This window comes from Oryzias latipes, chromosome 19 (assembly GCF_053564925.1).
Source record: "Oryzias latipes strain Hd-rR chromosome 19, Olatipes_Hd-rR_3.1".
Taxonomy (NCBI): Eukaryota; Metazoa; Chordata; class Actinopteri; order Beloniformes; family Adrianichthyidae; genus Oryzias; species Oryzias latipes.
This window is the reverse complement of record NC_136255.1, coordinates 20582034-20595806: the sequence shown is the minus strand read 5'-3', so window position 1 is coordinate 20595806 and position 13773 is coordinate 20582034. Positions and strand designations below refer to the sequence as shown.

The 13773-nt window shown below is 38.3% G+C and overlaps 1 protein-coding gene across 1 annotated transcript; it reads right to left on the bottom strand.

The window, feature by feature from the left end:
* Nucleotides 1-170: 170 nt before the first annotated feature.
* slc4a1b (solute carrier family 4 member 1b (Diego blood group)) lies at nucleotides 171-12238 on the bottom strand. The gene is made up of 18 exons (XM_004080257.5): nucleotides 12066-12238; nucleotides 10694-10733; nucleotides 8615-8780; nucleotides 8253-8388; nucleotides 6569-6641; nucleotides 6090-6132; nucleotides 5827-6011; nucleotides 4756-4966; nucleotides 4468-4671; nucleotides 4239-4387; nucleotides 3950-4144; nucleotides 3603-3851; nucleotides 2855-2944; nucleotides 2590-2756; nucleotides 2272-2513; nucleotides 2016-2185; nucleotides 523-696; nucleotides 171-441 (listed from the first exon to the last, which is right to left on the bottom strand). The coding sequence occupies exons 3-18, from the start codon at nucleotides 8769-8771 to the stop codon at nucleotides 361-363; spliced, it is 2526 nt and encodes an 841-aa protein (XP_004080305.1). The 5' UTR covers nucleotides 8772-8780; nucleotides 10694-10733; nucleotides 12066-12238; the 3' UTR covers nucleotides 171-360.
* Nucleotides 12239-13773: the final 1535 nt, after the last annotated feature.

Here is a 13773-nt window from a genome sequence, read left to right as displayed (position 1 = left end):
CAGTGAAACTTTACTTATTTAAGAAAGCATGCTCAACTTTGGTTTTTAGAAAAAAACAAAAACAGGTAGAGTGGAACCCTCTGTTTGTCCTGTGTCCCAGCGTGCTTTTTTACAGTTCATACTCATTTCATGGCTGTTATTCTTGAAAGCATGTTAGAATAAAACTGTCATTTTAGCAGCCACATCAGTTTAATATGTGAGCTTTAAGGTCAGTCAGTTCTGTTACACAGCAAAATTGTGCTTTGGGGATAAATACATATCATTTAAAAAAAAGGCATTATATTTACTCTTTGATATGCTTTAAATAAAATAAATGTACATTTTTAACTCAAACAGTTCCAGCAGCTGTAGTGAAAACACTTATAGCGGCATCTGAGTTTCACAGTATACATCTTGTCCGGGCTCCTCCTCAAATGTCACTTTGGCGTCATCAGAGTCCAACTGAAACACAATAAACACACAATGATACAGCAATTACAACCTTAAACACATCGGCTCACTTACTGAAAGGAAAGCACTTACGCATTTCATTTCCATTTCAGTGAAGAGGTGGCCGGTCATGAACATGCGCAGAGGGATGGTGAGGATGAGAATGAAGGGAAGGGCGAGGGATGCAGGACTGGATTTGACAACCCACAAAACCACGAGGCAGGCCACCTGGATGCCTGTGTACAAGTGCATCCGCCCAGTTTTCACCTGCACAGACACCCAAGAAACACATGCAGTGATTTGTACATTCAGCTGAGACAAGTTTCTACCTGTGATGCTGCTTGTGGTGCCTTCAGGGACCACCACATATCTGGTTCATCTATATTATCTGTGAGTAGATGATTTCGGTCTGCCAGCTTACTATGCTAGATGGAAATTAACTTTACATTATTTTTAAACTGATATAAATCAATTAGATAGTGCAAAGCTATTCTAATATTTTAAATTTGGATCATTGATGAGTTTTTACAACTGGACCATACCATGTGTACTGCAGCATGCACAATTTAAAAAGTTACATAGAATAAGATATTTAGGCTTTGGTGCGTTCCCCGAGTATATCTTTAATAAGTCAAAGCCAAAGAAAAACTGTAAAGACAATGTGGTTTGGTCTTTATTGTAATATTGTAATCATGTCTAGTTTATGTCTAGTTTTGTCTAGTTTTCTGTATTGATTTAAATTTTTTTTATAGCTTGAAGTCACAAAATAAGTTTTACTAAAACACTGACATTGACGAAAGTCAACAGGGATGGGAAAAGATAAAATATATTCTAAACTATATGTAATTCAGTTCATCTAAGATCAATACATTCCTGCCAAATTGTTAAATTGTAAAGAGCAATTCAAATATTATCCTAGCTTAGACCCCTTTGAAAATCAGTATTTTGAAAATTGCATTTATGTTTGATCACTTTAGAAGATTGGGTTTAATTTTTTAAATTAGAATACATAACGTACATAACTCTTTTTGTTTCATTACAATATCTAAATTATATTGTTTTTGGGTTTTTTTGTTTTTTTGTCTATTTTTAATTTGTGCATTTATTTTACTGATTTCTTTCAGAACAAATTGTTTTACAAAAAAAAGTAAATTTTAGATTTGGACTCAAAGTCACCCCTTAGTGTTTAAATATGGTTGTTTCCTCTGAAAATTTCATGTGAGGGTTTCAAATGGTCCCAAGACTGAGGGGCGGAGCTATGCCCCCAATTTTTTAGTCAATATTAGTTTCAGTAATAGGAAATCCTCATTATAAGCTTCTTTACCCATTGCAAAAATTACATAAGTAATATTTTTAACTCAAACCTTTTCTTTTGATATTAATAACAATAATTATGATTAAACTACTTTCAAAGTCTTCTGCCCCTTTCCCACCAAGCTCCGCCCCTGCCAAGACCTGATTGAATGACTTCATGTGCCAGGATTTAACGTGTCGCAAAAGTTCTACACTGTAAGATAATCAAAAGGTGAATGCAGCAAATCCTGGAAGGTTTGACCATGTTTTTAGTTGAACATTGGGGGACTTACTCTGGTGGCGTAAGGCTCATTTGGATGGTATTTCTTTGGGATGAGAAGTAGCTGCATACGATCCCAGAGCTGAATGCCATTCAGGGATGTGACCCCCATGTAGAGGAAGATCCCGAACAAGGCCGACATGGGAATCAGCTTCAGAATTGGCTCCATTAGAATCGAGAGACCTGGACACGAAAGCGTACTTTGGTGTTTTGCATGTAATTTTCTGTGTATGCATAACTAGAAGTATATCAGATTTGACAGCACCTACCGACCAGTAGAGCCACCACGATACCACTTATCCTCTGCTCCATCACTTTTTCTATCACAGGTTTTGGTCCTTTGCTCATGACGGTCAGAGCGTTGGCATGGGTCACACTTCTCACTGTGGTCGCACTTAGCCACGGCACACCAAATATTGCACTGAGTCCCCCCATGCCGACTAAAACCAGCAAGTCGAAGTGAAACCCGGAACCTTTGGCCATTTTCCTCTCAGGTTTGCTGATGATCAGGCTGCCCCACGAGACAGGAGACGAGTCAAAGCCGGGATACATCCTGTTTTCTCAAAATGTACCAGAAAAAGACTCACGTTGTGATCTGAGACTCCAGGAAGATGAGGATGAAAACCAGAAGGGCTGGTATGCAGGATGCAAACATCAACCAGACGGGGAAGGACTTGTGTTCTCCGAAAGGGTTGATCAGCCAGCCTCTTTTGGCTGGGTTGGAGACCATCAGGCCTTTGGGAACGACCAGTTTCTGCAAAGGAATATCACTAGTTTTGTTCAAACCTTCTAGGGCACCTCTATTTGTTTGTCTAAGTAACCGTGAAAATTAGCTTTGTGTTATAAGCTAACCTGAGTGTAGGTATCCTCGATGTTGTAGTCAACAAGAATCATGAGGAAAATAGCAATGGGCACGCCAAAGTCCCCAAGCAAACGCCTGACCTGGTGAGTTAGAAAGAAATTTAAATAAATCTAATCATAAGCTCAATAAATTAGTAAAAAGTTGAAATTTTTGGTGTTTTTTCAAAATGTTCTTGTTGCATCTTCTCCTGATGGAGGATATAGATAAAGTAAATTAAGCTTAAAATTGCATCTCTGAGTGTTTCTTCATCCAAATCGTGGTGAATCAGGAGCAGATGAAAAGAAAAACTGTTAGATAAAGCCCATAGCAGCAGTGACGTAGGTGCTAAAATCAGCGGCTCGCAAGCTCCCTGTTAAGCTCTACTCCATGTACAACTTCATTTTCCCCTTCTGAGCTGGTATTTGGTTTAAAACTGTACGGCTGCATAGCTCCAATAGTGCTCACTATTTTTGTTGCACTGCCAATGTTAGGTTGGGGTTGTGAGGGGCTGTAAGCTAACAGGAGAGAGTGTAAACATATAGATGATGGGGAATGGGGAAATGGGGGAAATGAACTACTGCTGCTCTGCAAAAACTATGTCCTAAAAAAAGACACAGGCTTTTCTGATTTTGGCCAAAAACATTACAATCATAATAAAATCACTGGGAACGCTTTTACATTAGATCAAAAGATGCTTGGAGTGGACCTTTAGGTTTCCTGTGAATGTCCCCATGGACAGACCAAGATGTGGAAGCCCACCTTTCCTGGAAGAAATGTCCCATTCTTGAATTGGCGCAGGAAAAAGGCAATAAAGAAACATCCAAACATGAGGCACATGGACAGCAGAGCTGTGTTGGGGTACGGAGGCTTGATAGTATTGACGACAACAGTTATGTTGCCGGTTGAGTTGTCATAAATGACAGTCTCCTCCATTTTTGGATGCCAGGGATTTTCCAAAGTAGCGTTCAGATGATCGTAGTTTAGAATCAGAGGATGAGCCTTGAAGGTCTACAGAAAAGTGAGGAGAAGACATGTGATTAGACGCATAGTCGTTGATTTTTAAACATCTCAAATCCAAAAGACACGGATCTCATTTTTTTTTTTACCCTCCCCAACTTGGAAAACGTTTCATAGATGAAGATGATGGAGATGAGGATGGAGAAGATCTCCTGAGTGAAACGAGAGATGAAGCGCACCAGGAAGCTGCCCTCAAAGGCCACTATGGTCACCACAATGATGACCAGCCACACTCCGACCCACACCCTCCCAACGATATACTCGATGTCCTGAGACTTGCAGAACTGAACAAAGCACATCAGCAATTTGAGTTTCACAATGCCTGAATATGGTACAATTCATGATATTATCAACAAAATAAGGAAAATAAAGACTCACAGCAAAGAAAGCCTCCTCAAACACCAACAGAGGACCTGAGAACCCAATAACCAAGATGGGTTGTGCAGCAACGAAGCAAAAAATGATTCCTTGAATGCTTGTGGAAATGAGAAGCTCTGAAACACCCATCATGTTTTCCACTTTGTCAGCTGAAGATAAAACAAAGTTAAGGGCTAGATCCATCCAAAACAGAGCCACAGTATGTTTGGACACGCGTAGTTGCACATACCCAGCAGTCCTCCAAAGGTAATGGCAGGAGACAGGGCAGCAAAGTAGATAAAGATGATAGCAGCAATAACCTGAGCGTTAAGTGCATCTGTGATGTCACTCTTGTAGTACTGGTAGCGCCTCTTTATGTCCCGAATCATCCCACCAAATGGGCGACCCGTCCGCGAGAGCGGATCTTCTAGAGAAACTCCACTTGCAATGGAAACTATTTATAATGGAATCAATTTAAAAATCACCCAAAGACAATACATGAAAACACTGCTGGGGGATTTTAGAAAGTGGTACTCACCTCTGCGAGTTTTGGAGTCCCGACGGGGCATGAGGTCAGGCGTCTGCGCTCTGTCCTTCAATATTTTCTTCTGGAAGCTGATGATGGAGCTAAGCATGGATTCGTTCTGGATCTCAGTGGGTGGGATGACGATGCTGCAGTCCAAGAACTCCACCAATGCGCCTGTAAGATCTCTTGCAGTTCTCGCTCGAAACGCTGCCTGATTAAAAAACTTAAAAAACAAAAAAAAGAGGTTTCTGGTTGTGCGTTTCTGTGATTTGGACATTTTTCTATTTTACTTTAGTTTAACATGACTTGATACATTTTTTCAGAGAAATTTAGACTCAGCTTGAACAAGAAATTCACTTATTAGTAACTGTAAACACCTCTATTGGAGGAGTAACTTCAAAAACGTAACAGACAAAAAAAAATTAAATAATGATTAAGAAGATATGGCTGATAGAATAAAATCTAACGTTTGTGTGCAATTTTCATGAAGGAGATAAACTTCGACAGGAGTCATTTCTCCATCACTGTGATCAGAACCCAGTTCAGATCCAGCCAGTATAACAAAATAGGCAAAAGGTTGCACATTTTTACTTCCAAAATCAGTTTTCTTCCCCTATCCAGATGAATATGTTATGTTATAATGAACACCTCTGAAAGTATACATTTGTTTTTCTATCCTTCACTTTATTGTTGTATCTGTGTCTGTGTTTTAATTCTGGATTTTATTGTTGGAATTTATATATTTTATTGTGCGGTCCTCTGGGGAGTGTTTACTGTTGAGTTCAAAGAGCCACCTAAGTGATGATGATGTTGATGAAGAGGAGGATGATGAAACCATGCTGAAGTTGCATTAAGGTTAAGTTTTATCATATAACCATCAGGTTTTATTGTTTAATGGTAATTTTAATTCTATACATCACCTTATGTGTATTTATGCAGCAATGGATCGACATTTCTGCTGAATTTTGTCACCAATGTAACACTAAAAGTAACACTATCATCATTTGTTTGTTTGGTTAATGCCAATAAACTGTTTCTGTCAATAAAAGCTTTTAGTTAAATCAATGTCAAAACTTTGCTCACCTTATCAGCCATCACTGCTGCCATTGCACGGCCAGTCTCGTGGTAATCCATGTCAGTTTTGGTGGGGCCAATCAGGACAAAGACAAACCGCACAGGAACCGGTGCCTCCAAGGCCGACTCGAGCACGGCGGCTTCCTTGAGGCGCACAAAGGCGACTGTGGGTTTCTCCAGGAAGTCCATGGCTCCTGGTTGAATGTTAAATGTTTTTTTTAACATGTGATGAGTAGACAAATTGATGAGTAGATGAAGAAATAGTTCCTTACCCACTAAAACCATACAGGCCTCAACTTGATCAGAATCGCCCTTCTAAAGGAACATAGAAAATTAGATTGAACACTGTCACAAACATCAAAACAATAAAAACACAAATCATTTAGGGAAATAAAAAAGCTCAATGTCAAAGAGATAGATACACAAGTAAAAACATACACTTCCTCTGGTAAATAATGAAACGTTTCAATTTGTTCCACAAGAAAAAAATTGTGGAACACAAATAAATCCCTTTTTATGAATGAATGGGGATGAAGACACTCAACTCTCAGAAACACATTGAAGTTAACTCTATTTGAGTTTGGAAGCAGTCAATAGTCAAAGAAATCTTTAAATAGTAAAAAATGAGAATAACTTTTCTGTTAAAATGATCTTAACAGAGCAGACATTACGTAATCAAAAACACAGGATTTCAATTAAAAAATACAGCCATGTTGACATTGGTAGCAAAAGTTTCAAAATAAGAGCGTACTTGTTCTTTGACTGAAAACCTATGCAGGTCTGCTCCTCCAGTCAGTGCCTGGTTCTCCGGATCAGCTGACTGACTGCACAAAGAAAAGCTTCAGTTACTTACAAGAGGCATCCCGACACTTTTTGTTTCTAAAATGACTACCTTTTGAATATAGTTTCATATTTCTCGGAGCAAGCAGGACCATAGAAAGTTCCACACAGCCTAAAGCTAGCTAGACATAAAACATACGGAAAAGAATCAAACTATTATATGTCATTTTGTCCCATCTCATCCAGTTATAACGATGAGCACCGGTAATGTTAGATTGGGGTTTTGAGGGTAAATTTCTAATGAACTACTGCCGCTCTGCAGAAACTATGTCCTGGAATAATTAAAAGACCACTGGGAATGCTTTCACAATAGATGAAAAGATGATCATTGTGAGTTTTTTAATTATTAATTGTAACTTTAAGGCAGCTAACACAACTCAAATAGTTAGAATGGCATTTCTTATCAAGTTACAGAAACTTTGACATATTTTCTGAACTTGTTCAGTTAGATTAAAGATATTGTTACATACATTCTTATAAAAGAAGTCATGAAGAGTCCAGGAACTTTAAGAGATCTCTTAACTTTTTTTCTCAGATACATATGTCTGAAGCTATGTTCACACCGGGCATGTGACAAGCGTTCAAGAACGTGCATTCTTGAATGCACATTTAGCCCATCTTGTTCACACCATGGACCATAGCGTCCCGATACAAGCGTACGTCTGTCACTGCCAAATCTGAATTCCTGACTGGGAAAAATTTGATCTTGTTTAACGTTCAATGGCTCCGTGCTTTGTACGTAGAGTCTGAAACGGTCTTAAAATTGTGCATAGCTACGCATAAACGTGAGTGTTTTGAATGCCTGACACTTTTACATAGACTTTTCATTGAAAGTTGCTGCTTGCACGTGTTTTGCAGAAGGCGAAGTGAACTTTATAGGAACACACTCTGCAAAGGTCAACAGATTTAAGCGACTTACCTGAGGACACTCGAACAATGACTGTATACCAGTACATTTTGAGCTATAGCAGCCACAAGTGAGCTGCCAACAAATGAGCTGTATCGATGAGTTTTTTTTGTTGACTGTACTCAGCACGCTCAATTTAAATCTATAGGTTAAAGAGGTACAACGGTACAACTTGTGCCATAAAGGTTCAAGGGTAAGAAGCTGACTCAGCACTGTTTGGCAGATTTTAAAATAGGGATTGGATTTGATTAAAATAACACATGCAGGATGTAATAAAGGTAAGTGGTGAATCAAATAGTTAAAAAAACAAACTTAAAACATTTTGTGTTTAGAGGGAAAGGGGTTTCCCTGATTTTTCAACACTTAACATTTCCAATAGCACAGTTGGCTTATAATGACATTTGAAAATATTATCTCAGCATTACATTCCACTCTTTGCGCAGTGATGTAAGCAAATAATTATGCTTTAACTTCAAGTTAACCATTAAATACCCTGGTTTTCTTACAAACAGGAGGGTGTGGCGGTCAGAGATGGTGCCAGATAATGACATAATAGCAGCCATGTGTTGCTCTGAGCTTTGTCTGAATTGCAATGAAAGCCTCGCCTCTGGTGTGCAGCTTTGGTCAACTGCCTCAGCTAAATGCCTGGATGTGGGGAGTTTGAGTCACTGTGGGGGGAGATGGATACCTGCGGTTCTGGAGCAGAGATTTCAATACTCCTTCTTTGTCTGCGGACCTGATCTCCTTCTTGTTGGCCATCTCGCTCACCATCTTCTCTGCGATGCTGGAGAGGGTCTTCTCCTCGCAGTCAAATATTGTTACACCTTAACCAGAGGGAATATTGCAAAAGGCTTTTGAATGGATCTTGGCAAACAGAAAACCCTGTGGCTGTGGTTAAAGTAGAACTAAAAGAGTCAAGATTTATTGCAGTGAAAATGCCTTTGAAAGGATTTCATTGCCATGTCTTATCTTAATCAGACAGTAAAGACAGAAAATAAATACAAATGTCAGTGAATCTTTAAATACTACTGTGCTCTTTGATGAACTTACCAGAGTTCATGACGCGTCGAAGTTGTATGAGGCTCTTGAAGGTGAGGTAAGAGATCTGTGTGGACGCCCACATCCCCACCTGGGGGTCAAAGCTCTCCTCGTAGCTCGACCATCGCCCCCGGTCCTGCCAGCAGGCCTGTGGCTCTTGGTCCTTCATTTGTTTGTTCTGAGGGCACAAAGAGGTAAAGACATGCTTATATCTGATAGAAGTTTAGAGATGGTTTCAACACAGCAGGTGGATGAATTAGGACTGCAACGTCTGCAAGCTCTGTTAAAGCTTGTGGTTTACAGCTGTGGTTCGACTGGCCACTTCTTTTACGTCACTCTTTCTGATGAAAAGCAACACGGCAAGTGCTCTAAGCATAAAAACGAGCAAGTATTTATATTTCTTATCGACCGGTTCCGATGAAAATTGCGTTTTTTGGTGTTTTTGAACATGGTCTTAAGGCATCATGAGTATTTCTTCATTCAAATCGCAGATGAAAAACTGCTGTTTGAAAATGCTTAAAGCAGTGACATAGGTGCTAATCAGTGGGGCCACAAGCTCCCTGTATTGCTCCATATCCTTTTGCAGACAAATATATCAATGTATGTCTTCGTTTTCCTTGTCTGAGCTGACATCTGGCTTAAAACTGTAATGCTGGACAGTTCGGATATTGCGTACCATTTTTGTTGCACCGGTAATGTTTGGTTGGGGTTGTGAGTGGCTGTAAATAGTGTAAACAAAGGGATGATGGGAAGTGTTGGCAACAAACATCATCAATCTTCATCAAAGGTCTTTTTTTTTTGCATTCAAGTTGAACAAATCATGTCACTTCTCTGATAAAAAACACTTTTGTTTGTTTCTCCACAGGAATCAACTCCAGAGAGAAGTTTGTTCTTAAAGCAAGTAGGAAGAAGTTTCTCTCTTCTTGTGAATTGTAACCCAACCCTTCAAAGACAGAGAGGGTGATCTAAATAATTTCTAGTCTTTTACCAATCCTGTAAAAGAAAGGAAGTCATTCTTACACACTGATATGTAAAAATAGAATAAACATAGTTTATTTCACACAGTCCAGATTTTTTTTGTAGGTTTCTCAAAAAAGAAAATCACCCTTCTTAAACTTTTTTTTTTTCATGCTTTTGTGCAAAAGCATTTGTGCTGTGTGATTAGTTATACATTTGCACTTGCAGTGAGAAGATTATAAAATGTCCTGGCTTAAAAGAACATTGTTCTTGCAGAGTATGAGAACCATCCCTATAAAGTGGATTTAAAGATCTATGTTGGGAAGAAGTCCTTCAGAAATCGATCTATGGGATCGATTCCCTGAAGAACAAAGGGCACTTACTCAAATCAGTTTGATTCAAATTTCACTTTTGCAACTCCAGTTTGCAACAGAATAATTTTGAAAGCAACATTAAAGAAAAACCAAACAAGTTCAGCTTACATTTTTCAAAAGTCAAACCATTCTTCTTCTTCAATATTGGACAAGCGGAGAGAAAATGATTTTCAAGTTCAATAGTGCAGCTCTAGTCTGCAGGTCCACAGGTGAGTGCCGTTTATTTGAGGAAAAGTTGAATGAAGAAGCTGAATTGAATTGCTCTAGTTTTCATTCAGTTTGTCAACAGTTTTTCCAAGATATTGCATTGAAAATCACCAAATAAAATTGACTGAATGTTTCTTGCACTGCATGTTTCCCTTAATGTAGACGTCTGCCAGCTGGAAAAGGGAAAAAGCCACTTTTTTCTTAAAGTTTTCTTTCTTTCTCAGATATAATCCCTTTCATGCTTCACTACATGACAAAAAAGCAAAAAACAAAAGATGCTGATGACATAATGGGGGTTGTGCATCAGGATTATCACATCACTTCTTTTCCATCCTCTCGGAGTCACCAAACTGGACACAGATCGCTGCGAAACACGGAAGGTCGAGCGTTGTGTCCAAGGTAAACATGCTGGCGGTGCTCCCTCATTAGACAGCTGGCTACAGGCTCACTGATAGTTTCCATCCAGAAGATAAATGCCGGCTTACCCTGTGCATGTTTGGACTGTAAATACATTTTTACTGTGCTTGTGCCTGTGCGTAGGGTTATGCATTACCTGGCGCTTCTCAGCTGGCTCTTGTTTATGCTCTTGACAGCTGGAGGAGACACATTCGACATAGTTACATAAAAATGACAGAGAACAATATTTTTTATTCTGCTACCATTTGAATGGGTACATCTTTTGAATACTGTATTCGAAAAATTCTTTTAGGCATTTTGTAAAATTATTTACCGGTAAGCTATTACTGTCTTTGGGTTTGCTTAAACCTCGAGTCTACTTTCAATATTCCAGAAAATAATTTTGATCTCAGATTGGACATGAAGTTTGGGCATCAGCAAGAATTGATTTTCCAAAAACCAGATGTTCAAATGAGGGGAAAGTTTGAATTAAACTGGCTGGATGCTGTTTTGGGTTTATGCACAAGTCCACTAACATGTATGTGCTTGTGGATGGAGGTCATGGGTCACAGACAGCGAGTGAGTATAGGGAAGGATATGCCTTAAAAGTGCACTTCTGTGAATCATTGGAGAATTATTAGGATGACAGTTTCAGCTGTCTTTTGTTTCTTTATTTTTGTGTGTGTTTTATTTGAAAGGAAAAGCACTTCGGTGTTATTTTACTTTTGACATCCTTATGCAATGTGTAGTTTAATCTGTCTCTATGCATCTACCTTCCTTTAACTTATTCTCTTTGGGGTAAACCAGGAAGGTTCGAGGGAAACAGAAATAGATTTGGAGTGATTATTTTTTGCGCAAGAATTTGTTTCTAAGATGGAAAGAGACCCTACTATTAAACTGACAAAGCCAAAAAAAAAGTTTGAACAAAAAATTTGTTAGGTTGGGGATTCAAATTGTGGCTTGAAAGTAATTGTATCTTTGAGTCAAACAACAAATGCCACATTGACCCCAATTATCAGATAATCTGTAATGTGTTTTTGGTTAAAGTATCTGCCTAAAAAATTGAACAAATGTGCAAACCAACGAAATTAATGTATAAATAAAGAAGGTAAATAAACAGAAAATAAAAATCAATTGTAAAGAACTGATAATATGTTATATTTATATATTATATATGATTTCATATAATAGAATATTCCTCTGCAGGCTAAAAAGCATCTGTTACTGCATCAGAAAAAGTGCTTAATACACACAAAAAAGTCATGTTTTAAGATGTTTCAGACACTAATTCAGCAGCTTTTTAAAAAAAATGTCATCCAGTTTCCATTTTACACATTTGAAACCAAAAAACCTGCACACCTCTCTGCATGCCTCTAACAAGCACTCACTGCAGCTCCTCTTCTAACAACACCAAAGGCACTTTTTCTGAGAACTGCTGATCCCATATTTTTCTTCCCAAAAAGTTACAGATTTATTTGCTCTGGTGCACCAATGCCAACTGTGAGCGGGGCAAGAAAAGTGACACTTACCTCCTGCAGGCGGTCTTCAAGCCTACAGCAGTGACAGGTGACTGACCCTAAAGTGTCCAAAAAGCATGACTTTATAAACACCTCCTCTTTAAAGCAGCTTAAGAGTGCATGTGTGCATGCATGGTGATGGGCGGGGGACCGGTGCATGCCTAAATAGACAAACATGGATGTGTACACAGGAATTCATTGTGACACTTTTGAACTGAGCAATGTGTTCTGCACCAACCCATAATATTTATGGTAAATACAAAGACGTTCTATGTCATTAAGCCACGCACAGTGTGTCAATATTCAACCAGTGCCTTATCACATTTTTCTTTGTCTGTGTTTAGAGGACAACAATGTCATGGATTATCCCGCCGGCACTGTCCGCTCACCTGTACTGGAGAGGAGCCAGTCTCCTTTCTCATTTGAGGAGCAGGAATCAGTCTACAGAGAAATGACAAAAGCACAAAATCAGATTTTGAACTCCACTAATTAACCTTAATGTGTTTTTCACACTAAAACAGCAGTTATTTTTCGAAAGAGACAGTTGTGGTAAAAGTAATAGTAACGAATAGTAAAAGATGGCTAAATGGACTCTGCAAGGTATCTAAGAGGTAAATTTTAGCTAAACTAACTGTAACATGCACAATTTACCTGTAAACTTTCAAAATAATGTCCAAACATGCAAATGAGCTCAAAAGAGCTAAAATATACCAAACATTTTAGGGTGGCCATGATATTGTGAGACTTATATTATAATTTTATATTAAAATCCAAACACTATTAACTGTATGTCTGGCCTACACTCTGCTGCAGCGACATCGTGACAAAAAAAATTCCTCATGAAGAACGTTGTCGACTGTAAAAAGCTGATCCTTTGTAAAAAGTTGGGACCAATCAAAAAGTTTGATACTGTGAGGTAAAAGAAGTTGCTTTTGCAGGTTGCATTTTAGATGGTCACACATTAGACTAGAAGATGAGTCAAACTGCAGGTCAAATGATGACCTGCAGTTTTCTAGTTAGTACTTTCAGGGACTTTACGTGGTTTTACAGGATTTGTAAAGTGGCAACAAGTATGACAAGCATCATGAGTAGTTGTTAGGATTTCAACCTGTTCAAACTGACCTTCCAGTCCTTTAAAATACTCCTGTTGGTCTACTACACGGTGATTTGTGCTGCTGCCACACAGCACGGTGTATCTGACTAAAGACCGGCTGCAAGTAAGATCTCAGAACTACGTTTATTTTTAATCTTTTTCATCATTACTTCTGTTATTCTCATGTGTATCAAACTAACTATCATTCACAGATTTGTTGTTTTATTCCCACTACAGTATTTGGAATTTTCTCACTTTCTTACTCTGATTTTATTTCCTTTACTGATGTTTTTATATAATTTCTATTCTCCAAATATATTCTTTACATTTAATTTTCTATATTAGTGTTTATTTTTGGCATTACTTTTGTTGTAGCTCTCCCTTATATTCTTAGTTTTCATCCCAGCTATTTTTACTCTCATTCTGATATTTTATTCTTATTGTAGGGGTTAATTGTATTCAATTTCTAATCTTATTTTTTTCCCCAAAAAATCTTTTTTTTCTCCTGTTTTTTTATCTTTTATTTTTCAGCTCCTCCAAACTTCCACAGAAAAACCTTTCTAAAAATCTTTTAAAGTGTCTGAGCCTCACAAGGTCAGAACTCTCTCTCTCTTTTTTTTTTTAGCA